Source organism: Sceloporus occidentalis, unplaced genomic scaffold, assembly GCF_023333645.1.
Source record: "Sceloporus occidentalis isolate IW3139 unplaced genomic scaffold, rSceOcc1.0.p SCAF_50, whole genome shotgun sequence".
In the NCBI taxonomy this organism is placed as follows: Eukaryota; Metazoa; Chordata; class Lepidosauria; order Squamata; family Phrynosomatidae; genus Sceloporus; species Sceloporus occidentalis.
In genome coordinates, this window is record NW_028317030.1 from 1240528 (window position 1) to 1268520 (window position 27993).

The window sequence follows — 27993 nt, forward strand, 5'->3', positions numbered from 1 at the left end:
CCAGTTGGAGAGATCAAAGAAGAAGCCAACTAAGGAGCTCTCCACCAGGGAGCTTTCATCACCCAATATGGCAATTAGCCCCTCGATGTCTGTGACATCCCCTCCTTGCATGACTTTGCTTATTCTGTAGCAGGAAACTTTCTTTAAATACGCTAAAGCCAAATATGCCAATGGCAAAGTTTCAAAATTCAAGTAATTTAATACATCTTCATGCCATGAAACAGACCGTTAAATAAATAAGGCTAGTCAAGCTCACTGAAACTTGATGACTGCCAGTAGGTTGCGTGCCTTTGTTTTAGTCCTGCTTCTGGCGATCATTTTGATCACTGGTTGTTCCTTACTGGCTGGAAAAGCAGGATCCTGAGATCCCATTAACAGTTCTCATGCTCTTCTAGTTGGTGTGATTTTTCAGACAGGAGGTTTAATCAGTAGATGGCGAGTTGCACAGAAAGTGTTATCTTACCGTGTTGGCTATGCGATGTGAATGGAGTTTATTCTACAGGAAAAGCCTTTATGATGCATTGCTGGCTAATTCTGTTAATTGAGGGCTGTTTACCCAATACAATCATTGTGTAACCTGGTAAGTTTCTGTTTAAATTGTACAATTTGCAGCTTGAAGTAGTTCGATGTTCTGGCATCTTTGGAGTCATGAGCGTACCCTGGTACTTGTACATGTGGGGGAAAAAAATAAAGAAAAATAGTGCAATAATGTTAAATAAAAATTATAATATGTATGTGTAGTGGGTGCACTCACAACATTACAGATGGTATACAGGCTCTTCAGAATAAAAATTTTTCTTTATTTCTTCTTATTTCTAAAAGATCAATATAAAAAGAGAAAAGGCCAATGGTGCAGTATTTTCCTATAGTATTGTAGGAAAGTTAGATTGCACTTACAAGATAGTAGATTGTATCAGGCACTTCAGCTCAAAGTCCGGGGGTAAAAACAAAATCCAAAGAAAAACTGCTAAGGTAAGTGGTCCTCTAAGAGCAGTTTTTCTTTGGATTTTGTTTTTACCCCCGGACTTTGAGCTGAAGTGCCTGATACAATCTACTATCTTGTAAGTGCAATCTAACTTTCCTACAATACTATAGGAAAATACTGCACCATTGGCCTTTTCTCTTTTTATATTGATCTTTTAGAAATAAGAAGAAATAAAGAAAAAAATGTATTCTGAAGAGCCTGTATACCATCTGTAATGTTGTGAGTGCACCCACTACACATACATATTATAATTTTTATTTAACATTATTGAACTATTTTTATTTATTTTTTCCCCCACATGTACATGCGCCCCTATATTTGTGTCGCTTTCTGTTGAACACTGAGAGGAGTGTTGTTCTGGGTCGCTGCAGTACTGTGAGGAAGTACCTTTACATTTTTTACTCATCATTTCACTTCAACCTTTAATTCACTGTCTGGTGTTTATTTCTTTACCTCTTGGTGTTACCCTGGTACTTCACAGGTTTGGCCAACTGGAGCCTTTTGGTGGAGTGGCTTCAGGTGAAGGTGTCACTAGCCTCGCATATGGACAGGGCTAGCCCCAGGATACCCTTAGGCAAAAAAATTTAGAAAAGGCAAGTGGGCTGACTTTCCAAGAAGGAAAGTGACCCGGAGACTCTGGGTCAAACCCAGGTGTGGTGATGAGTCTCCTGCAACATCAACTCCAGGCAACGGGGACTGGATCCTGACGATTAAGAAATGGTCGTCCTATGGCGGATTATCCAACCACATCTTACAAGCGTGTGAGAACCTAATAGTTCTCGTACCTTAACTCATGAAGATTTAAACTCTACCTATTGCCTCTAAGACTGAAATAAAAACTCCAAAACCTGGGTTGTTAACTTCTTAAGTTCTGAAGTATGGTGTTTAACTTCCCATGTTGATAACCTGGAACCTTCTAAACAACATATGTCCTTTTAGATGGTTTTCATTTGCACCATCCAAATCCTGGTTCTGACGAGCTGATATGTTATGGCATTGTTTTGTCTTTTCTTATTTTGTCCCCACCCCATTTTATGTCCTAAAAACCCCAATAAATATTGATTTACCAAAATAAACACTATATGTCAGTTATCGGTTCAATCAGCTGCAGGAGATTTGCATTTTTCCGGCTTCTCTGTTTATTTATTGAACGTCTGTGAACTATAAACTAGTAAAGGATGTGGTTGAATTTTGCAAGCCCAGAAATATATAAAATTATAACATCATTACATCAATTGGATGCAAATAAACTGAAAATGTTATGCTAAGAACAATTGAATATTTCTCAGGAAATAATTTCTAGTAATGAACTTATTTGTAAATTGTTCCGAGGTCACAGTAGGTTCTGTTCCAGATAAGTGGTAAGCAAAGCTTTTGAAATCAGAACGCTGCTCGCTTCTTGGGCCGTTGATCGTTGCCAGGAGAGGGGATTGTTAAAGATCTGTCACTGTTCCCAAATCCTATAATTTACAGTTCAGTACACAAAATAAACTGTGTTTGCAGATTAATATAAGTATATCTAAATATATATTGGAGGTTTGTCAGCATGCCAATGGTGCAGAACAAGCTATGCTAGGCCATGCCGGCCGTTGGAACCCTCTCGCAACATAAGGAAAAAAAAAAGATAAGTCATTAATTAATGAAGGTTTCTTTCTCATACCTGGGAACTCTCCCAGTCTCATGGTTTACCTCTCTCCCCGGGCAGGGAGAGCTGCGTTTAGCCACGCCCACTGCACACCTACTTTACCTCCTATCCAATACTATCTGGGGCTAGCCATGCCCCCTACAAATGGCTAACCCTACCTACATGGGCAACTTGGCCCACCACACTCACAATGCTGCTCTAGTAGAAGAGGAAGCGCTATGGGTAGCCTGCAGCTGGATCCAAGTATTGGCCCAATATGTATAATAATTATTAAAAATATATATGATTAGAAACCCAATAAACATGCATGGCATGGGAGCAGCAATTTTTAGGTTGCCCTTGGTGGAAACTAGGTGGTTCAGGTAGCCTTTGTTAGGGTTCTGTAGGTAGAAACCTGTCAGGACAGAATATATCTCTGACTCCAAAACAAAAATTGCGCAAGCTATAGGTAGTTTTAGCAAATAAATGTAGTTATGAGATAAAAGCTTTGAAGGTGACAGTCCTGCAACCGTTTGATTTTACAATAAAACCACAAAAGTTCCGCCCGCTTGTTTTGGAGGCAACATTCTATAGGATCTGCTCTGATATTATCGGAAAAAGTGTTTTACAGCAGAATAACAGTCTATGTAAGAAGATTTGGTCAAAAAAGGCATAGAACATCTATCTATTTTATATTATATATTTTATTTTTATTTTATTATTTTATATTATTATTAATTTTATTAAATTAAATATTACAACTTTAAATCCTTATACCTTACAAAAGGAACTTTTTTTTTTTTTTTGACCTCCAGTCAGAACAAACTCACATCAATAAAACTGGTTTTGCAACATGTGACTCCCAGGACACTTTTTTCCCTGCAGGTGGACGTTTAAACCTTTTTTGGTTCTTCACGTACTTATTGCATATTTCACACAAACGTTCCTAGATCTGTAGCTGTGTATGCTCACTTCTACCATTTTTTTTTTTTCCATTTTCCAGCCAAGTGTTTATTATTTTCCTGTGGATTGCCAGCAAAACGAAATCAATGGAGTTCCAGAACGTAACAAAGCCTCAGTATGATCTGGTGGCCGTCCCAGAGAGCGGCGGAGCCAAAGTTTTTAATGATATGGTGCATTCTTATCTCGACCTTGTGCAGCCAAACAAATTCCCTTCTGGTGAGTAAACAACTTTATGCAAAAGTGTATTTAGCAAATTTACTATTATTTCACAAAATACACACTTCACGTGCACGTTCTACACATTGCAGGGTGGTTTGGGGCAAGAAAGCAGATAGAAAGCAGTTTTCAAGCGTGTGGTTATAAAGATTTTTAATTCTTTAAAGCAGCACTATGCTTTTTTTTCTATAAAAAAGCTCATTTGCTTCCCCGCCGATGATCACCTCTTCCTGCCGCCTTGTCCTTGGTCTTCTCTGCAGACGTCGGTCTAGGATTGTAGAGAAGCTGGTTGTGTCGATTCAGCGCAAGCAAATATTGGCTGTTAAGAGAAGGCTTTTCTTTTCTTCCCACTTTTACCGAGTCACATAAACTTGATGATACGTCAGATAATCTGTGGCAGGTGCCCAGGGTCCTAGTCTGCCTCTCGATCTAGTCAGTCAATGACATATAACCCACTTCAGAGCCAGCATGGGGTTAATGGGGTTGTTTTAGGTTACCTAATGTATTTCCAAGTGGCAAACAATCAAAATGCAAATATATAGTTGAGAAGACAAACGTCCTGTGATAGATGTGAAAAGTGTTCATTTAAGGAAACAGTGCTGCTCACCTTGCCATTTATTTGCATTTATCATCTGGCTGACGCGAAAAACAGAAAATACTTTAGGAAAAATTAATACCTCTTAAGCACAAAGAGACGCAGCTGATTTGTTCCCCGTCACGTTCCCTGAGTGACATCATAGCGTTGCTCTAGATGACATCACTGCCACATTCTATCCCAACATCACAAAACAGAATCTTGACCAGTATGACGGGTGACATTATGAAAGAGTTAAGACATTTTTATGTGTTGCTGATGTCACAGTAGCAAAAACTTTCCACTAAGAAGCCATAAGAGCAAACATATCTCTAGTACAGCATGTAATCTAAAAAAATCCAAAATACTCCTTAGAATCGCTTCCATTTTTTAAATCTGTTCTAAGGTTAGTCAAAAAAGTTTAACTTTAATACAAAGACATTTATGCTTTATTAATGGGAAAATGTATGTGGGCAACTGTTCCTTTTTACGATGGTGCGGTGGAAGTTTCCTTTTGACCGTAGTTTTGTAATCTGTTGATGATTCAAATAATATAATCCTGTTTTTTGGGGTTTTTTTACAGAAATACTTCAAAAGGCAATCAAGAAGAGTGAATATGATCCCAAAGAGGTAATAGTTGTTTTTTCTCCATCGTGCATGTTTTTAATATTAATTGTTGTATTAAGGATCCTTTCATTTTCCTTCATTAGAAGAAGGCTTGTGACCGGTCCATTTATACTATTCGAAAAATCTGGGTTTTGAAGAAAACACAAACAAAATAAGCAAACCTACAGAAGCACTTTTTCGCCTATATAAATAAGGCTGTTTTTTTTTTTTGTTTTTTTTTATAGTCCGCATGCTGCTTTATCCCACATAATATAGAAATTCTGCAGATTCTACATCTGGAGGGCAAGGTGCTTCATTACAACCATTAAGGGTTATTTTTAAACGTCTGAAACCCAAGCCTTACTTCCGGCTCAAAAATTCCACGCACATTTATCATGGGGGTCAAGACTGCAATCGCCCACAGATCTGGGCAAGATAACCGGGTAAATTCATGTTTGCTTAGTGGGAAGTTGCTCAACAGACTCTTTTACCTTTTTTTTTCTTCCTTCATGGGAACATTGGCATATTAATACATTGCTGTTTTGCTTGCTGTAAATAACAGCGACCTTTGAAGGAAAAATACATTTTACTTAAGGCATTCTTTGTGCGACTGTATACACATGCCAATAATCTCTTCCGTCTACACTGCCCTTATGGGTAGGATTGGTCTGAGATGATCTTGGACATACGAGCTAAAATTGGACAATCTCTCAATTAAGGACAAATTACTTTTTTATCTCTTCTTAGATGAGTTTGTCCTGCGTTTTTTTTAGGAGACTCCAGGGGCTTCCACTAAGTTTCAACCGGTAGTCCAGATGTGAAGCCCCTTGCTCATTATGCTTACATGGACACCGAGCTTACTGATGAAGCTCGTGAAGGCTGAAACATATGAGGTTGTTGGCTTCCTTGTGAAGAGGGACGTGCTATGCATTTTGGGGCAGGTTGTCATTGTGATCAATAAAACCTAACCGGATAGGAGCGCGATTTTTGTTTTCTCCATATCGGTGCTGAATGACCAATTGAAAAATGAAAATCTGCGGACCACTGGTCGCCTATGAACTCTCCCCTATGCCTCCTAGACTAGCTAACAGCATCCATCCACTTGAAGAAACTTTAGAGTATAGCATTACTGTGATTTCTGTAGAAAACCTTATCTTTATCAGCTTTATTACAAATAATCAATACGGCTGATTAATGTGTGTGCCCTTCTCCAAATACAAAGCAACCCCTGTATTTCAACACAAAAGGTTTAATAGTCACAGTTTTTATACACTGATTCTGTTGCCGACAGTCTTCATTGACAAATACAATAAATTTAGTTTATTTATACTTTCTCTCTCTATATTTTTTTTAGATTCTCACCTATGAAGTGGGCTTCCTGGTGGCAGTGGCTATTGGCTTGGTCTTCATCATCTTGATGATTCTGGTGGGTCTGTTCTTCCCTTGCTGCCGCTGCTGTGGAAACTGTGGTGGAAAGATGTATCAAAAGCAAACCAAGAGAATTAACTGCAAGAAGAGATTCCTTTATGTATTCCTCTTTGTGATAACGCTCATCATTCTGTAAGTACCCACATCTAAATGGTAATAGCGTAGCCTTCTACAGACTGTATTTTCAGTTATATAGTATGGCAGACTGGAGTATGGAGGGTCCATGACTGGGAATCATCTCTTGCACTCTAGTTCTTACAACTTTAACGACGATTAAAGTAAAGCCAGCTGAAGATGACCAATGTTGGAACTGTGTGAAAAAAGGTTTATCATGTTGGAGCATTTCCAGGGGAGGGCTGGCGATATTCTGGCGAGGGAATGTATTTGGTAGAATTATATGCTCAGTGTGCAGAATAGGGTCCATCCAAAACCAAAAATACCAAAATATCACCTAAAGATTTTTGTTCCTCTGGATACCCTGCTGGCTCTGTGTGGAAACTGAAGTAATAGGCACCAAAAGGTGTCAGATAATGCACCTCAAAAATAAATCAGAGCTGCCCATGGGGGGCAAACCCCATTTCAATCAACATTTTAATGCTTGCTATAGTGATAAGACTCCTTTTTAGAACTTGAAGAAGAACCAGGTTTCCGTCACACTGTGTTCATGCCTATGTACACTTGAGGACAGGGGTTACTCTTCGTTTTTGGAAAGCCCAAGGGAAAGTATCATGACCTCACCATTAACACAAGTAGTAAAAATAATTTTACACAGACTACGGAACATTTTTTGATATATGATCATCCATCCAAGAGCCCATTAAAACCATTAGCTGCGATAATCTCATTATATGGTAGCCTCACACTGGTTAAAAATTCAAGACCAAAGGAAGAATTATTTTGCTTGATGGAGGCAGCCTTTATTATATTCCTTTATTGCTTAATTAGCTGGTGCTGACAAACGTGTGGCAAGTTTCCAAATAAAAGATTGGTCCTATTGAATGGTGTCTCTGAATGTAGGTTCATTAAATACATACATACATAGAGTGGCTGAGAAGTATACCGCTACGGGAAAATCTGGCAACTCCGGACATTGTGAAGAAACCGCTATTGTGTTTATAGAAAATTATAAACACATAACCTAATATTCTTTACAGAAACCTATACACCTATATATACATATAGACAAACCATTATATACATTTGTTTTCGCAATGTCGATGTAACAGGAATAGTGCTTATGCCAATATTATTTTCTGTTCTTAACATTGATGAACGGTTACAATGGTTTGCAAAATAATCCATGCAATCCATTGCAACCTACAAATACCAATCACATGCTGCTCGAAACAAAGAAATAATGTGAGCTTCGAAGCAATGCCTAACCCTTAACATTATTGTTGAAATGTTCAGTGTAAAAAAACCACATAACTTGTTCAAGGATAAGAGATAAAAAATAAACGTGGGTGTCACCAACATATTGAACAATTCCAAGCTAGAATCTAAAAAAATGATCTGAACCACGTTACTTATTCTGTTGTGCAAAGATTCTGTGGTTCCCCGAGAATTCTAAATCTCAAAGACTTTACAGAGGAGATTAGTGTCGCTCGTCCTGCCGCCTTCTCCTGGATGTATCGACTGATTTCCCCCCCCGGCCAGTGGGCCAACAATACGATTCCAACAGGGCGATGTATGAAGAACAATGCTGGTGCAAAGAGTGATGTGGTCACCATAGCAGTGTCGCTCTACATGGACCACATTGCACCAAATTGGCTCTGTAACGGTCTGTCATCGTGATTGGATCCGAAATTGCAAAGAGTCCTTAAACCGTTCTTTGGGATCATTGGAAGTTAGGTCGCTGTTAGGAAGGGGCTCTGGAAATGAATCGCTGTAAGGAATTAATTAAGGAAGATTATAGATCATGTGCATCGATAGAACCATTTTATCTCATCAATTTACCTGTGTGTTATGAAATGCCTTCCTGGTTTCCATTCCTGCATGGGGGGGAATAAGCCAGGCTTGGCCCTTCGTAATGCATAATTCATTTGTTCAGGTGGAATTGCTGAATTTGCAATTTGATTTTTAGTTAATAAACCCTGGCTGTTCACAAGTAACTTAGTTGATCATTTTTCATTTTATTTTCGCAGGGCTGGAAACATTTGTGCTTTTTTCAGTAACAACAAAATCACCATCGCAGTGAAAAACACGTTTAATTATTATAATGACACAGTTTATGTCCTGGAAAATTATATTGATTCAGTGCCAAAGGTATAATTCCCTGTCAATCCTATTGTTCCAATCCATTTTATCCAGCGCTAATTGTATTCTTGGCAGCGAACCTGTTACCTATTTTATTCCCTATTGAACTTTTTACATCTGTTGTGCGGATCAAAGGCCTTATACAGAAACGAGGAAATATGGACTCTTTTATAGCCGTCTGCTTTTTATAGAATAGAAAATGGTTTGTTCCATAAAGAGTATTGGCAAAGTTCTAAAGCCTTTTATGTTTAAAGGGAAGATTGTTGTTCTAGAAATTAACTTTGTAAAAAAACATTATATTTTTTTCTTTAAGTCATATAATATAAGGGTGCCGCACCCTGACAATAAACCTCATTCATGGCAAAGAATATAAAAGCTATTGCTTCTGCCAAGGAAGATGTAGGCATTTGGCCATATTTGTCTAGGCTAAAATAATTTAGTTCTTATTTTTGACGCCTCGGATAAATTATAGTATGGAGAAATATAAAATTTGGGCTTCTATGGTCACCTGATGATCTCTTTCTGCTAATCCATTAGTGAGCTGTGTCCAAAACACCAGAGGACCCTTCAACATAGCTACATGTAACATGCATGCATTGTTTAGATGCATACCCTTCTTCGCTATAGCTCATGAGTTAAACAAAAAAATAGCTTTACTGTCCCTGTAATATTCTAGGTGACATAATATCTGCCACTTTGAGGGACGGAATTCATAAATAGTTAGGGTATCTTCTTAAGTGACATTTGTGTGGGGGGTATGCATCAGATAATATTTTTGTTGATGAATGTGAAGCTCGAGTTCTTCAATGAGGTGTAATTCTACATTCACTATCTGGATTTATAATCTATGTTTTTTTCTTTTTCCACAGCAAATTGATTTTATTGTGAAAACAAGTAATATTCCGATCGACAAGGCCAACAACAGCGTTCATGGTGAGTTTAAAACCAGAGGTGTGAAATGTACTGAGCTAATTTGTTAATGAATGAGACTAACAAGAGATGGGTTATTAAATGTGTTGGGGAGGAAATAGAGAATAAATAATTCCTGCCATGACATTGTGACTCTGTGTCAGATAAATTAATACCAGTGGAAATGATGATAGTAACAGTCACTGTCAAGGGGGCTTCTAAAGAGAACCAAATAAAAAGTGGAGTCATCCCTCCGATATTTCTAGGTCCTTTATTAATAATAAAAATTTATTTTTGCATTCATTTGTAGTTTGTGGAATGAAATTAATATGAAATATAGCAATGATCCAAACAGGAAAGATAACATGAGCTTTCCAATGTTGAGTGATTATTTTACGTACAGACACGGATGTTCCTTGCCATGGTTATGACCGGCCCTGTGCGTTGTTGGGATGATTATTTGTCATAGTGAGAACCAGTATAATTCAGTATAAAACATAAAAAATATACATAATCCGTGCATTGTGGCTGTTGTTTTTAGGTAGGGGATGTACTTTGCAACCAAACATTCATACTTGTGATTATTAAAAAAAAAAACAAAAAAAACACCAAACAGATAATATTAGAAACTGTAGCTTCATAATAAAGCCAAAACTTCAAGTAAATGTCTTTAACGGTGGGTGGTAATGTTGTTTTTTGCAGATATTGGACCCATTCTTGGAGGGCAAATTCAGAACGTTGTTGGGAAGGTAGCGAATACAACGCTGGATTCTGTAGAGAATGTTGTTTATGGTAAGTGAATTGATGTGGCGGATAAAAGGGTAGTCGGTCTATGACTTGTTAAGTTTCATTGGTTAAAAGTAAGCTCCACGGTTAGAAGTTATTGGTGATCTTGTAAGTGTATTATAGATAACTGCAGCTGTAATAGTTTATTACCCTACCAATCAACCAGCTATATTTAGAGTGACTGAAATGTATTCATAAAGAATTTGTTCCAGAAAGTTTTCCATTAACTCAGTTTGTGTGTTCGGTGTCATGACTGAAAGCATCATTTAGTTTTTACATTTGAAAAATAGAAACAAAAATAAATGAAAAGAGATCAAATAGACCCGCGATTTTACATAGAGCATATACAGAAAATCCTTGTGACACACTTTGGAACTTACCAGGGTGGGCTACCTGGAGCTCTCCCCAAGAAAAAGAGAGCTCCAGGTCTGTCGTAGCGGCAGGGCTAGCCTGCACAGGGGCAGGGTTACCCTTAGCCATTAGTGGGAGGGAACTGGGTGGAGAGCAGAGGTTAAGTGGGTGGGGAGTAGTCAGGACATAGGTGAAGAGTGGGCGTGACCAATGTGGGGAAAAAAGGATGCTGACCCAGAGACTCAGGGGAGCAGGGCTTCACATGGAGACTCTGGGTCAAACCCCGAGAGTTCCCAGCTATGGACATAAAGCAGATCCAGGTAGACTACATCATGCTCAACGAGTCAAGCAATAGCCAATAGTTTGACAAATGTACACTGCTATTTTTTTTTTTGTAAGAAGAGCAGATATTTTTGAAATATTTTAAAATATATATTAATCAAACTAGTGCAATGCAATTCTTCAATTAGTGTTCGTATATCAGATGGAGTGAGAAACCATAATAAATCAGGGATGGAGCACAACGGGTGGATTTCCAGGCAGGGTTCTCAATAGCAATTCTTATTTGTCAACTAAAGCCTATGAGCGTCCAGGTGGACAGCTCTTCCGTTCAGACAATAGCAGAGACAGAATTTCATTGATTTGTGTAATTTACCTTTGAGGCATTTGAAAGATTTTATCTGCACTTGATTAACCAAGTTCTTCTTTGAGTGTGGTATCTGTGTCTTGTTGTGACTTGTTTTGTGTCAGCTGCTCCCGGAGCCACCGGTTTACGACACCGTGAGTTGGTCGGCTCAACGGGGCTCAGGACAGAAGCAGCGTGTGACATTATTTCTGGAATGTGGAAATTATACGCTGGGTATAATAGAGAGCATGGAGTTGAAAGACGCAAGTCTGCATTCAATCCGAATTTCAGAACAGATGAATAAACCGATTAATAATATGTTTCAGGTTACGCGTTTTGTTTGGTTATTTGAATACGTTAAAAATACAGGAAGAAGCCTGGAAAAAAAATATCCAGTCATGCATAATAATGACTAAACCTTCCTGGAACAAGCATATAAACAGTGCATTAAGCCCTTACCTTACCACAATTCTAAACGTCGCAATACACTCCCTTTATTTATATAAAAGCAAATATTTAACCAGTTTCTGCTGGAGTTTCTAGTCTGCGGGACGACAGAGCACTGTTATACGTTGCGCTGTTAATTGTTTTGGCAGGGATCTTATGGGTATATCAACTTTATCCTACTGGCGCAGAGGATGTAATCATCTGTTTGTTTGATTTTCTATTGACCACAGTTTGGCTGGGCCATGATGCAAATTATATTCATTTTGTTTGGAACTTCCTGCAGCTTTTTCAGTAGTAATGATTTACAAATGGTCAGTTACAATGTATTCAGCCGTAAACAGGGCCGTGCCGGCCTACCGAGATACCAGGAGACTTCCCGGTAGGCTGCCACCCGTCCCGCACTGGCGGCCTCAGCCACGTGTATAATTACACGGCCGGCCTCAAGACCGGTCCCCACTGCCAGCACTGCACTGGATATGATGTCGTATCCGGCACGGTGCTGACCGGCAAGAACAGACTGGCAGACCTCTGTGTTTCTGCTACCATTGGGCCAATGCCAAACTGGCACCATGAAATATTGGGTTGGTATTTAATTATTACTAGGGCTGGTTTCAATTTCCAGTGCAGCCTTGGCTGTGAAGTATTCTGGATTTACCAAACCATGGACGGGCCATCTGGCACACCAGGCAAATGCCCAGGGGGCTGTTGGCCGACATCACCATACTTTAACCTGGGTGCTGCAGCCTGCGGCCAGTGCTGGATAAGCAGAACAAAATAGCATGTGGCTGCACCATCGTCACTAGCCATTAAGAGCCAGGACCGCCTGGCCATTACCAGTCGAGGCCTGACCATGGATATCCTGTGGTATTTTAGTACATAAATGCCAACTCTTACTTTACATTTATGTGTAGAGCACCAGCTGGTTCTGTAACGTTACTACAATAGGGGAGAGTGAAAATTAGCAATAATCTTAAAATTATAATATAAGACTGACTGTATCGTTAACCAGAATTACCGATACCAAAGGAGAAGAGGACCCTGTGAGCTTACATTCTATTCATATCCTAGTTTGGTCTAGAATCTCCTATTGGTTGCATGAGAATTTATGGCTCATTCATCCACATAGAGCTGCACTCAATAAAAGAAGAATCAACAGACAAAAAGTGATAGAAATGGTTCTAAATATTTACACATAAAAGCAAAATACAAAGTTCAAAAACGTATGTCCATCCTAAAGGGGAAGCTCCTCCGCGGACTTTCATTAGTCAGTGTCTGCTGTGCCACACCGGCATAGTTCTCCATACTGTAAATGATCTGGTTTTGGGGTGAAATCAATTGCTCTTCATCACTTTTCACACTTACTATTGTTTCAGATTCTTCTAGTAGAATATTCAATATGTTCTCGTGACATACGGTGGTTTAGGATTATCATTCCGAGAAAAAGCTAAAAAATGATTGACATTCTACAGAACTTTGTTATTCGTGTCTAGTAATACTATATTCTTAAATACCATGCCCTAGAGGCTCGTAGAATTTGATAGCTTTTTGAATGGTTTTCTTGAAACCTAATAAACAATGAGCCATGCATTGACCAACGTGTTGCCGGGACCACCGGCAGTAAAGCCTTCCTATGTTCTATCAGCATGGTAGGTGGATAGTTTAAAGGGAAAGAAGCAATGATTGGCCCTTTTGCGCTCATCTGCAGAGATCCCGAGATCCTTTCCTCTTGAAATCGTGACACTCTTATCCAGTCATAGCGGTGAAATAATGTGAAATATTTCCAAGCGGGTCATTGAATCTTCTTTTTGTATATATTTTCATTTTTTTCAGTGCTTAACGCCACTGTGATCTATATGATGGCTGTGAACGATTCCTTTAACGTCATCCAAGTTGAGCAGCAAACTATCAGTCAGAATATCAACGATGTGAGAGAACGGATCAGCAAAACGGTGGAAAATTGCGGGGCTGATTGTACTTTTTCCTCCGATGGACTGACTATGGACGCTAACTTCAGTTCGGTAAGAAGGCTGCACGTCCATGCTTTGGTGTCAGCATTCTGTGCTAACTGCTTTCGTGTCGCACGAGATCAACATACTTAACAAAAGCAATAACTTTTATGACCAGCACATGTGTTTAACTTTTGCACCAAACAGATTTTATTGCGATCCCTGCCTCCTATAGACTTATAAACTGCCTGCAGGTGGGGCTGATGGGCAAAGCCATGGAAATTATTGGGTCCAAAATAATTTTAGCCATGGTATCCAGTGGCTAAGCTCGATGTAAGGGTAAAGAGGACCACCCCGAGTGCGTATAAGCTGAAGGGAGGTGGGCAAACACGGGTCACCCGGCGCACCACAATCCCTGGGGCTGGCCCTTTGTCGGTCATCAGCAATTGGTTAAATATACATAAAATACATATTATTGTATCTCGCCCTTCATAGATGTGCATGAGGAAGGATTGTTATAAATCTGATTGAACTTCTGAATAACTGTCTGCCCGCAGATACCAGACTTCAGCGAACCGATGAAAACGGTTAAGGACTTTTTGAATTCAGGGATTGAATCTACAATAGCGAAGGTTTGTAAATAGGCTTTGCCGTGTCCTGCTATGTGGTTTCTCTGTAGTTATTGACAAGCAGCCAATATTGGATATATTGTTATTACAAGAAGAGTCTTGTTTCTACCGATTCTTTAGTGAAGCGCTCTAGACGGAGCTTTGGGTTTGTCTGGGGGTGCTATATAGAAATCTATGGCATATTAAACACTCTACCCACCTCTGTAATGTGGAAAAAATAATGTATCGCTGTAACTACAGCCAATAGCACAGGGGTGTCCAACCTGCGGCCCTCCAGCTGATGCAGGACTACATCTCCCATAATGCTGGCTGAGGAGTATGGGCGATGTAGTCCGGGTTGGACACCCCTGCAATAGCATATACACAAAAACACAAACGGTGTCCGCCGGCTAGAAATGCCTGGCGCAAAAAAGCAGCCCGGGTCACACACATCAAGCCGACGGCCGCGCTTACATCATCAGGTGACCAGTGGCCATAAAGTGCCAGAGCTGCCTCATCATCTCCAGAACGGCCCTGGCTTCAACACTATCTAAATATAATACATTAGTCTTCTTCTAAAATCTAAATGCTTTACCTGTCACATAAACAGCTCTCTATGGGTAAAAGAAATATTAGTTTCTAAAGCAATTTGATTCCCAATTCTACAAAATTTTACTGGTTTTAAGTGAAAAAAAGTTCTGCGTCCAAGAGGCACGTTGACTCCTTTTGTGTTGGCTTCTTCCCTCAGGCTTTCAAACAGATCACATGTTTGATCTTAGTTTTCCAAGTTTATAACGTTCTTTTACCCATGTTTTTTTCTAATAAGGCACGCAAGTCTTTGCAAGACATCCCAGAGACCGTGACTAATCAAACCAGGAAAACCGTGTCAGGTGAGACGTTCAGGGCAGGCTTAGAAAAATATTCTTAATAACTGGTAACTGAGAATTCCTTATCATTTTAAGGGCAGGCTTTTTTGTATTCAAATCCAAAGGAGTAAAAATGCAAGTTAAAAATACATAGATTTTGTCAAGTTTTGTATCCTTAATAACCTGGGCCCCCGGGTTACTTTAGGAGCCCATAGTTGCTGAGCCTTGGGGCCCCTCAACAGCCGCCATAGTCTGGAACTGGAGGTCTACGATACCTCTTCATTAATGTATGGCCATCAGCGGGCCGCTAGGCAGTGGCATATTGTCACATAGTGGTGGCAGCCCCTGTGCCACTTTACTATGATCAGATCGCCCTTTTGGGACCCATATCCCATATTCCATTGGTGGTTATTATAACATTTAACCCTTTGAAGTTACACCACAATTTAAATATACATGTATGTACAGAAAGCTATATAATTTAGCTTACTTTGTTAATTTATGTTGGTTTATACTGTGAGGAAATATATTTCTTATCATTATACCATGCGATATGAAGCACAATTTGCTTTGAACTGTGCATTTCTGAATAGCTTAATATAGGTTTTCATGGAAAAGTATAAGCTGCTACCAAATGTACTATATAATCTATACTATAGAGAAGCGATAACAATAACAATGAATGGATGAACTAGTAATGCACACTGGGTAATACGACCTCTTTGTTGTTTCTTATAGATATTCAAAACGAATTGTTAAATATCAAACAAAAAATCAATGAGATGGGTAGCCGCATTTCTATTGATGATTCGCTACAAACAGTGAAAAAGTATTTTAACTCCTCGAATGAATTTGTGGATAAGAACCAGCAGAACGTTCAGCGTTATGATTATTACAGGTGAGCGGAGCTTTATTCTTGTTGGGAGACTTGCGGGAAGAGACCTGCTCAGTCTTCCGGTACATAAAAGCCTAAAATAGTGAAACGGTGCCATTGGTGACCGTGTGAGATGCCGGCAGTTTGGGGATTTATTCACTTAACACAAGTGTTACATTATAACTCGCAAATGTGTATCACGGTGATCCTCTAAGCTAGTAAGAGCCTTCATTTTAAATCTATAAATTATGCCTATTAGAGCCTTAGTCATGCAGCGAGATATAACAGCGAGATAACGTAAGTGTTGCATGTTTTGTACTCCTGTAGTATATCGCTCGCGTTATAATTTGCTTCCTTTGTGGATACCAAAAACATTAACCGATAGCCTTCAGTGCTCAGAACCGGTTATTTATTAAATAAAGGTTTTCTGGCATTTCTATATTATAACTGTTTATAACGGAAGTTTATAGCAGAAGCTGCTAAGCGAGCGCCTCAATGAATGTGTCAAAAGAAGACTGAAACAAGCTTTCTTGCTTCTGCAGGTGGATTGTGGGGATCTGCCTCTGCTGTATCGTGCTTCTGGTGGTCGTCTGCAACTTGTTTGGGTTATTTTGTGGCCCCTGTGGTCACAGAGCGAAAGTAGACCCCACAGAACGAAGTTGTCTGTCTAACTCTGGAGGAAACTTCTTCATGGCGTAAGTTGCCTTCAATACATGGATCTCATGTCTTACGCCAGTCTCTTCCCTATTTTAATATTTTCTCTATTAATCTTCTTATTTGCCAGTTTCCCATAACCCAGCTATGTGTTTGATGAATTGATTATAGATTATTGTGTTGTTTGGCACTATTTCTCCATCTTTCTCTATAGCTTGCGTCTTTCTACACCCCATTACCTTTAGATCGTAAGCTCGCGAGCACGACCCTCTATTTCCATTTTAACGGTTCATCTTAGTTAGTCAACTCTAGCTTTCTCATTCCCTTTTAAATAAATGTACAGCATAAAGTGCTGCATACATTGCTGGCTCCATATAAATAAAAGGTAACTATTGGCTCCCCCTATGTAGCCCTAATATATCCTAAAAGTAATACTTTATTAATGACTGCACTAAGATAGTACCCTGTATAACTGTACATAATTATGTTTACAAACTATAATAAGACATATCCATGTATTAGAAACCCACTTTACATTTTTACTGCGGGAGTAGCCGCTCAAGTCCTATTCTCAGGAACTGCATGATTATTCCTCCCCATGAAGTTTTCTGTCCTCTATTGTTATTTTAACACTGCCAACATTTTAAACATCAACATATCATGATCCTTTACTTCTTCTGACCCCATCATTTTAGTTTAGGCAGTCTTTGTAAGGATGGGGTCAGGAGAAGGGAGAAAACATACATTCTGTACAAATGTTGAGAGTGGCCACTAAGTGGCGCTATCATCACATAATACTTACATTTTCCTTGTGGATTTTGTTCTAAAGGGGTACCGGATTCAGCTTTCTTTTTGCGTGGCTTCTGATGCTAGTGGTGGGGGTGCTGTTCATTGTTGGTGGAAATTCCTACACGTTGGTCTGCAAACCCTGGAGCAATAAACAGCTTTTTACGGTACCAATAAACATATTTCCTTCTTTACATTTTTGTGATAGACCTTGTTGAGCTTTTGAAATCTGTATTCATTTTCTTTTGTCTAATTTGTTATCTTGTGTCATCTTTCTATGTTCCCCCCCCCCCCCCCACGTTGGAGCAGCATCGCTAGAATCGACATATGTTATTTAACAAAGACATCGGCAAACACACTTGTGCTAAATTACACCAGAAGTTCAGTTTTTCTATGTCGCTGCCCCGATCTCAGGGTCTTGGGGTGAAACGCAGGTTCTCAGGGTCACACAGTCTAGAACTGACTGATTATTCTAAACTGCTGTCTATCATTAAAGGGTTAATTCTCCAAGGGTCGCCGGGACAGAGAGTGAAGACGAGAACCTGAGAATTATTGAAATTAAAGAAAAGCTGACAGGTGTAATTATAATCTAATTAATATATATACCGTATTGGCTCGGATATAGGCCGCCCCCGTATAGAGGCCGCACCCTAAAAGTTTGGTGCTTTTTTAAAGAAAAAGTTTTTTTCTTTAAAAAAGCACCAAAAAAACATGCTGCCACTGTCCCCCCCCCGAGATATGCTGCCACTGTCCTCCCTCCCCGAGATATGCTGCCACTGTCCCCCCCCCCCGAGATATGCTGCCACTGTCCTCCTCCCCCCCGAGATATGCTACCACTGTCCTCCCTCCCCGAGATATGCTACCACTGGCCTCCTCCCTGCCCGAGATATGCTGCCACTGTCCTCCTCCCCCCCGAGATATGCTGCCACTGTTCTCCCTGCCCGAGATATGCTGCCACTGTCCTCCTCCATGCCCGAGATATGCTGCCACTGTCCTCCCTCCCCGAGATATGCTGCCACTGTCCTCCCTCCCCGAGATATGCTGCCACTGTCCTCCCTCCCCGAGATATGCTACCACTGTCCTCCTCCCTGCCCGAGATATGCTACCACTGTCCTCCTCCCTGCCCGAGATATGCTACCACTGTCCTCCTCACTTACCGGAGCAGACTCCCGGGTGTCTTGCGGGGCCGGCGGGGGACATCTACGCAATACGCGTATACAACTTGTATACAAGTACAAGTTGTGTACGCGTGTTGCGTAGATGTCCCCCGCCGGCCCCGCAAGACACCAGGGAGTCTGCTCCGGTAAGTCGGGGGGAGCAGAGGTAAAACGCATCGTGTGGACGGTCCGCACGATGCACTTAGACAACCTCCCGTGCCGGCATCCCCCCCCCCCCCGTGGGAAGTGCTGGCAGGGGAGGCTGTCTGAGCGTATCGGGGATTAGGATGCAGGTCCCCTGCACCGCTGCGGGGGATCTGTATCCAAACCCCGCTGCCTGCCCGGCGCCCGGGGCTGCATGCCCCGGGCGTCGGGCGCTAGACCCCGAATATAGGCCGCACCCCCACTTTAAAGACTTAAAGCGGGGGAAAAAAGTGCGGCCTATATTCGAGCCAATACGGTATACATAATTTATTTTGTCTAGGTTGTAAAATGGCCTAATGTATCGGTTAGTCCTATCTGTCTGTTCTAGTTATGTCAGACCCTTTGGATGTACGGACTGTAAGAAGTGCTTTGGATCTGCTCCTTCTGATTTATAGTTTTGATGAAGTTGATTAAATTATTAAAGGTTATTCTAATGAACCTCACGTTGACTTTTGCACAAGGAGGATAAATAGTGATACAGTTATCACTATTAAACCTGCAGTTCTTCTTTAGAATTATATATTCCATTACATAATCCATAATCCCTAGACGTTCTTTATATTAAAATAACTTCTGATCTTTACCAATTAATACATCACATTAACAGCAGTTAATCCTTAGAAGGTGCCTTTTGGTAACTTTGCCCTATATTCCCTGTAATATTAAAACACAAGTGTTTTTTATGTCAAAAAATTATCAGTAATGTTTTCAATTTTGTTTACTTAAGATACACTTTATAATGAAAAATTTGGCTTTTCTTCTTCATTTTAACAGTTTCTTGATACACAAGTGAACCTGAGTGAAACCTTAAACATCAGTAATGTCAACATAACATCCATATACAGGTACATAAATATATATTTTGTTTTTTTAAGTTACATATAACAAGTTTTATGTTTGTCACTCTTCTGCGACTAATTTTAAAATTAGAGAAAGATAACCCGACAAGACACAAGATGCAGTTTTTTAAATACCTTGGAGTGTCTAGTTTTCAAAAATATATAGTTTGAGGGGGTAAATTGCATTGGCCAGCTTCAAAGATGTCCCAAAAAGTACATGGGGCAGAGTGACCAGATTTGGAAAAAATGGTTTTGAAACATCAAAATGCTACTTGTACTTATTGCGCAATAACTTGCAAAAAAAAACATCGGGTATTTCTAAACTCAGGACAAATACCAATTCTACCTAGCAGGCTTTTTCATTAGCTTTTGTAGATGAGTATAAGATTTTTGAAATAATAAAAGTGAGAAAGTGCTTTTTTCAATTTTTCATCATTTTATTATTTATTATTTTATAGGAAATTAGATGATATGATAAAAGGCCCTTCTTGTCCTGGAAAAAAAACAAACCAATATATAGCTTGTGTGGGTACACTAAATGGGAGAGGAGAAAATTACAGCTAAACACGAGCACCGCAAAAGTGTTAAAACAGCCTCAGTCCCAAAGGGTACAAAAAATAAAAAACAGCCTGGTCCTTAAGGGGTTACAAAAGTAGTAGTTTTGCTTGTTAATCATTTACTAGATACTATCCATTTTCCCATACATTAAAATAGGCTAACCCAGGTCCGTATGGATGTTTTAATTTTTTTTTGCGAATGTAAATTTAGCTACATAATAAGGCTCTCTTGATAACTTGGTCTGCAGCGTGAACTGTGCGTCTCTGTAGAATATCTGAAGTTCAAACCTTGATTAAACAGAGGCCAAGAGTAACCTGCCGGCTACACCTGAACGCAACACTTAAACCTGTAATAATACATATTTTTTAATTCTTTATCTTGCAGTGATTGCCAAAAAGATTATTCCTTGTGGAAGACCCTGAACTTAAAGGATAAATTAAATTTGGATGAATATCTGAATATCAGCCAGGTTAGTGTGAATTCATAGAAATATGTTTTATCTAAAAGTATTACATACCATAGTTCTGCTTCATAAGATCATTGATTTAAGGGGTCAGTACAAGTCATTAGTTATATTTAGGCTTCAAATACACATAGCTGCATAAAATTTTAGTCTATGCTGCCGTTTAGTGCTGCAAGATGCCCCTTAAGTGTATAGAAAGCTAGTAGTGGGGTTGAAACAGCGACACATGCGATAAAGCAATTTTAAAGTAAAGACAAGTTTAAAATAATAAAAAAGGTTTTCTACCTTCAAACTGCAGTTTATTGTTAGCGGCTAAAAAAGTAACCGTGACATCCCATCTGTTAAAAAATTTAATAATGACAATTATTTTGAGACTTTTAATAGTACTGCGTGGTGCCTGTGCCTCAGTGTCTTATTGTTTTCTTTCTCAGTATACAAGCGATGTTAAATCGACTATTGAAAAAACAAAAATCGACATAACGAATATTAAGTTTTTGAGCGAGAGTCAGAAAGAGAAAGCGAGAAATGCATCAAATTCGGGGATAAATGAACTCAATTTCACACACATCTCTCAGGAGGTAAGGCAACATAAAAAAATATTCTCAATTTTTTTCTGAAGAAGCTAAGAAATATATAATATTATATAGAAATAGTAAACCTGCCGGCGGCTGGCTGTGGTGCCCGTTCAAGAACCACAGTTTGTTGCGCTGCAGGATTTACGTGCGGAATGGGCACCTCCGTGATGATCTAGAGTCTGGAATGGAGATCTATGACTCTCCATCACAGATCTTTATGGCTCCTAACCAGATGAAAGGGAGCCACCATAGAGATATGGGGAGCACGGTCTGATCTCCCATGTGGGTGGCTCCATGTAGGCTGCTCCTCTTCCTTCTCAGAGGTCTGGTCTCCAAAGCTTTGCGTTGAATTATCAGACAAGAGTAGCTACTGTGGCCTACTTCACAGAATGTACTTTTTTTTGAGCAACTTGTGTATTTACTAAAGTTACAACTATTTCCGACAAAAACAACATTTCAACCTGGCTCATAACATGTGAAGTGTTGATATACTCAGCTTTTCGGAGGCTAGATGATAGTTCAGATGAATGAAAGACTCAGATATGACTCTCTGGTAAGTTAACCCAGATCCGGTCAAATATTCATTAAATCAGTCCTACTCATCAGGATGCTTCTCAGAATGTAGGGATCGTGGACCAAATTGGAAAAAACACTTTAATCAGGAAAAGCCTACGTTTACCTTATTCGCTTTCGTGGAGCTGGGAACACCCATAATGCTCAGCTACCTTCCTAAAGGAGGTAATGTTAAAAAGACTGAATATGACAAGACGAGGCAGATAGATGAAGCGGGGGGGGGGTGAAGATCTTGTCCGTAAGATAACACCCTACCGAAAATGTGGGACAAGTGGAAGTTTGGAGACCGGGTGATGTCAGGCACGGCCTGTAGAGATAAAGGACTTGATGTAAGGGAACAAAACCATAGTGGGCTTCGTATTTCAGAGTTAAAACATTCTTATTTTTTCAATGTTTTTCTAAAAAGATTTTTGCCAATAATAAATGACATTTTCATAAATGGAATTTTCTCTTGCTTCAGATGAAGAAAAACATCACTAAAACAAACCTTAAATCGTTTACAGCATCTCTGAGGACCCTTGCAGATGTAAGTTATTAGTTATAAGATAAGACTTAAAATGGGGCCTTTTGAACCATATTGTACAAAGATACACCCCCTCCCCCGTAACCTAGATTATAACTTGTATCTGTTACTTTTTCCAAATTTCTATACTGATTTTCCGCCTCCTCCTTGGTATCGCCACACAATTTATATTATAACGATGTTAAAATATGGTCTGTTGCCTAGGAGACAAAATAAAACCAAGATTGTGTTGACTTTTTCCAGAGTGTAACAAATGCAAGTATAAAAGAAGAACTGAGACGCGAGGCTGATGACCTAGATACCATCCAGTCATCAATAAACACTAAACTTCAGCCAGAAATTGTAAGTATTATTTTTTTTTATTGTATAATTAATTGTTTGGCTATAAAATTAATTTTGGACAAAAAGTAAAGAGGTTTCACCAGATATCTTCATAACCTAGTTATTCAGCCCAGGGGCCGCAAACCCCCTGCTTCGAAACTAGGAGGAAGATCGCCTAAGTGGGTCAGGCCCCTATGGGGAGATCCACCATTTATACCATGGCTTGATTTAAGACACGGACTTCCTATCCTGGGGCCTTGTTGTGAAGATGGTGGCCACAGAAACGGTGCCCGGGGGCGCTGCCCTGGGTCTGTGCCAAAGTAAATACGCTACTGCCCCAACATCTTTATTGTCTGCACCTGATTTTCTATTAGCACGCAATGCATGTTCCTAGAATGCCACAATGCAGAATAGAAGGGGCTTAATAGTAGCTTTGCCTTCCACAGCCATGCCCCAGCCATATTGCAACATGCCCCGCTTATCATGCCCTGCCATATTTTAACATGCCCCGCCATATTTCAACATGCACCTCTCATCATGCCCTGCCATTTTTCAACATGCCCCGCTCATCATGCCCTGCCAATATTCGCTCATGTCTCAGCAACTTTCTGCCTATGCCTTGCCAACTGAGCCTTTAGATCTATGAGCGGGTGGGATGTATATCTGGTCCTCTTTATGTCTCTTATTACAAATATTTTTATTTAATTAGCTGTCTTGGTAACTGATAGGCATGGTTTTAAACAGCATTTAGAGCATAAGTATTTATAAAAAAATCAAAATATCATGAAAACCATATGCATTTAATAACGTTAATTAAATGTCTGCTCAGGCCAAATATAGAAAAATGTATATTTTTTTAAAGGCAGTATATTTGTAGTGCTAGACACTTCCTTATAAAACACTGAAATTTGTTAAACAATTCTTTTTCTTTTGTAGGTAAAACTGAATACTAGTATCACTAATCTGAAATGGATATCAGCAAATCTGTCGGTAAGTTCATATCGCTGGTCATGGGTTTGAACCCATCATGTAAATTTAACGCAAAAATGGAGAACTCTTAATAATTTGCTTATTATTGGATCAATGAAACAATAATTTAGTAGTTGTTCAAATTTGTTGTAATCTCTTTAGATTTCTCATAATCACGCCATATGTTTTTGAGAGGATGAATAAATTGATTCTTACAGCGTTTTAATTTCGGGTGGATGAGGTCTGAAGTCAGTAAACGTGATGGTGGTCACTAGTTAACAGGGCTTAAAAATAGCAACTGAATGGGGTAATAATAACAATAATAATATTAGAAATAGTAATAATCTAACCTTTTTTCTAACCTTGTTTTTTGTTGCTTAGGATTCCATGAACAAAACCCTGGTGTTAACTGATAACGCTCAAAAATTTATGGATACGAAAATAGCTGATATTGTAAAAAACGTAAGTTTCGGTAGATAGAGTGGTGGAACCGAGGCATGTGAATGTAGAAGCTGTGACTAGGCTTCGGTTCTGGGTGGCTTTGCACTCGCGTCGTGCTCTTCTCCTGGTGATCTACTATCTATTACAAAATAAAATTGTTTTTTCCCTGGCCAGTTTGGTAGAGAGTGCCAAAGCACCATGTACTTAATTCATAGCTATATGGAGTAATGCAGGAGAGCAGGGGGACTGGGGTCACACATCGGATGGGCAGCCCAGACTTTAAGGGCCAAACTGTTCAATTGTGGCTATTCTACACATTCTTGCGGCTGGACACTATTAAATAAAATGCACTCTTATAAGGGAATCCTAATCATCTGTAATGATCAGAATCAAGTACAAATACTGGCACTCAAATTGTTAACTAGGGTACGGCCATTTTTTTTTTTTAGATATGACCTTCGGTGCACAATGCATCTTTATCATAATGAGTTAAGATTAATGGTTTGGAATTTAGTGATTACCGGGTATAATTGCAAGAATACATTGTCACCTGTGATCAGTCAACCCTGACACTGAAGAGAGCTCGGAATAACTGCTAGTAGCTAATCAGGGTTACTTCAAAATTTAATTAATTCCCAAGTCAGGGAAGAGCCATAAAAGCCATAGCATCAAAAGTTCCAAGTGTTATCATTTTATGTTCTTTGTAAGATCGATGTTTAATCTGTTGGTTATTACCAGACAGTTATCCGTTAACTGAGCGATTCCTTTAGTAACCTTTTTAGTAAACTATTTTGTAAACTTTGATGGCCAACTGATAAACATTTATATAATGAAATAAAGAACAATAATGTATTTTTAATGCAATTTAATTTATAAACACACATTTTGCTGTTTGTATACACACTGTGATACAACTGTAGCCACCAAATATTAATGGCTAGAGAAGCGGGGAAGAGGCACATGATAAGAGGCACAGTTTTTGATAAATAACTGTAAACCAAATCATGTAATCTTTAAGTTACTTTGAAGTGTACGGTATATTTGTATATTGTGTTAATATCTCGTCCCAAGCATGCAACTGTTACTACAAGCTGTTCAATGCCCCTACCTCTTTTGCCGAATGTATCTCATTGACATCACATTTAAAATTTGTTTTGGATATTAATAACATATTCAGTAAAACAGGGGGGCTTTCAATGAATTTCGAAAAACGTCTACAATCTATGCCAATGGTATATTGCGCATAAATATATAAATTGACATCTGTATAGGAACTCAACTACGTTTTCTGCTTTATCCAAACAGGAGACAAATAATTTCCTGGACACCTTGCTGAAGTACTTCCAGTCTTACGTTGACTGGGCTAAATTAATGGTAAGTGATTATTTTTGATGGCTTAATGTTACCATCCAATATTCTGACTATTGTAAATGTGATATACAGTGTTACAGTGCATAGCAATATGGCAACTGAGTGATCTTTAAGAATTGACATTCTAAAGGCCAATAAGCTCTGGGAGTAGTAGTCAGTATTTATGAAAAAGAAAGCAGGGCTAATTAAAAGTAAAACGCATAACCTTTGGCATGGGACGATTGTCCATATTGCCTACTGGAGAAAGTAGCCTACAATAGGTCAAGTAGACCAGATGTGGAAGTAAACGAATACTAGATGTATAGTGCATTGGATCATATGTGACAACCTATATGTTCCTTTTTGTTTTTTTGCTCTCTTTTCTGTTTAGATCACTCAGAATGTAGGTCAGTGTGGGCCGGTTGCAGCTTCTTTTAACGTTGCACAGACGGTCCTCTGTAACTATATTGTTGACTCCCTGGTAAGTATTAACGTCAATCCTTGTTTAATTCTTTATTTTAACCTGATTTAATTATACATGTGCATTCCAACTGGTGTCACAATTGAAAACCCCTGCATGAATAAAGGTTACTTAATTTAGAATATTTTAACCTGGTTTTCATAAGGACTGTCATTAAAGCTGTGTTTGCCACCCTTAGCGGGTCGTTACAGAATTCTTCTGATCTACTGTTAAGACATTTATTTGTTGTGTATTTTATAGGAAAATCACACAATGCTATACATACTATGATGCTTGTCCATGAAACGCATAACATTACACACTTTTATTTCACTTTATTAGCAGTAAAAAAGTTAGGCTGTAAAAACTACTCATCAGCTTTATTTCATGTATTGCTACATTAACATATGCCACTTTTTTTTTTTTTTGCAGAATGCATTTTGGTTCAGTCTGGGCTGGTGTACGATGTTCTTGATTCCCAGCATCATCCTGTCGGTGAAGTTGGCCAAATATTATAGGCGGATGAAGTCATCAGATGTATTTGAGTAAGAAAAAGCGTATTGCTTTATCATATGTGATATGTGATGATTTGCTTGGTCTGTAGAGCTCACACAGGTACAGACAAAGCTTCAATGCTTGGCCTCCAGTGGATCATTACATAGGGGGGAGTCAGATTTTACACATCTGGAATCCGCTTTACTCTTAGGGAGATTCCAAGAGAAAAAACGTGTATAAAAAAAAAAAAAAAAAAAATGTCAACTAGTTTATCCAAGAACAGATGAGAGATGTTTAAATACCTTACCATAACAATGAAGGATAACAAATTCTGCTCAGTGTTCCAAAAGGAGATACCAACCACACTGAGAAGGTCCACTCACAAGTGGATCATTGGTTTATGTTTCGGTTCTAAACGGCCCCTGGGGGAATTACCAGTCTGATATACTGAGATAAGCTATGTAAGCATTGTCTGTTCTCAGATTTTTTTTTTTTTTGTATTGACTTTACTTGGTGAATTATTTAGTCCTTTCCTTCTATATTCCTCTATGGAATTAAAGTCTATCTTGCAATATTTATCAGGCTATAAGAAAGATTATTTAAATTGTTTTCATTTTAAAAGTTTTTGCTTTGCACTAATAACTACAATCTAATCCTCTTCATTTCTTAATCTTATAATACCTTTTTTTGCACTGTATTCACAGGGATCCCAATGATCACCTAGAAATGTAAGTATCGTTAAACATATATATATATATATATATATATGGGTGGGGCTTAAGGCTGTGGTCCAATCAGTGCAGTTGCTGGTCCACGATTGGACGATATTCTGTTTGTTTCAACTGTTGTGACACTGGCAAAGCTGGGATGTATAGCTGGTCTCTGGTGTTGGCAAATGCTTCCTCCCAGTCTCCAGGCAGCCGATTATAAATAATGGGTATCGAGGTGGTAGAAATATAAATTATTTTTCAAACCCATAAACATTATGATCACAGCTGGGAACTTTCCGGGTTTCACTCGGAGACTCCTGGTCTCCGAGTTGCTGCAGGAAAACTCTGGGTTGCCCGCAATAAAAAGCTGCAGAAATGGACCAAAAATATGCTGTAGAGGACAAACAATGTATTTATCTTGGTTAATGAGATTCATTTGGATGCAGCCATATTGGTCTAAGAGAAGATGGAGTCTTTAGTCAAAAGTGATACCTTTTGTTGAGCCGACATAGAGAAAGATGCCAGATAAACTTTCAGGTCAGGGGGCAAGCACGGTTGCATTCCCAGGTACGCACATTAACTATACATTATACAGGGCCGGCTCAGGCACCTGGGCATTGTGCAGGGCCTTGATTATTTATGCTAATTTGTTTGAGTTCGCCATGCTTTTACTGACATGGGATTATAATTGTTTTATTTTGTTTTCTACAGGACATCCACCTCACAGCAGTATCTCATTCCTCGAGTAACCGCAAAAGTGTAACGAGTCCATCGTGCGCTCAGTGACAAGGCTACTATGACAGCCTTCATTTATTCCGGGATCAATATGGGCATTTTTAATTAATTTACTT

The 27993-nt window shown here is 39.2% G+C and overlaps 1 protein-coding gene across 1 annotated transcript; it reads left to right on the forward strand.

Moving 5' to 3' along the window:
• The first annotated feature begins 1713 nt into the window (after positions 1-1713).
• On the forward strand, positions 1714-27905 carry LOC149288607 (prominin-1-A-like). Its single transcript, XM_089491342.1, has 25 exons — positions 1714-1746; positions 3425-3525; positions 3613-3788; positions 4946-4992; positions 6323-6528; positions 8541-8661; positions 9522-9585; positions 10264-10353; positions 13601-13788; positions 14274-14348; positions 15151-15214; positions 15929-16088; positions 16607-16759; positions 17548-17671; positions 19640-19710; positions 20647-20731; positions 21157-21303; positions 22334-22399; positions 22640-22738; positions 23654-23707; positions 24068-24148; positions 25433-25501; positions 25869-25958; positions 26370-26482; positions 27854-27905. Exons 1-25 carry the CDS (start codon positions 1714-1716, stop codon positions 27903-27905), a joined length of 2529 nt encoding a protein of 842 aa, XP_089347468.1.
• The last annotated feature ends 88 nt before the right edge of the window (positions 27906-27993 follow it).

What these genes read in the sequence shown, in the direction of transcription:
- LOC149288607 (XM_089491342.1), top strand. Translation starts at nt 1,714, where the DNA reads ATGGCGGATTATCCAACCACATCTTACAAGCGT. An exon ending in TCACACACATCTCTCAGGAG is followed by an intron (nt 21,304 to 22,333) that starts GTAAGGCAACAT and finishes CTCTTGCTTCAG; the next exon opens with ATGAAGAAAAACATCACTAA. An exon ending in ACTATATTGTTGACTCCCTG is followed by an intron (nt 25,959 to 26,369) that starts GTAAGTATTAAC and finishes TTTTTTTTGCAG; the next exon opens with AATGCATTTTGGTTCAGTCT.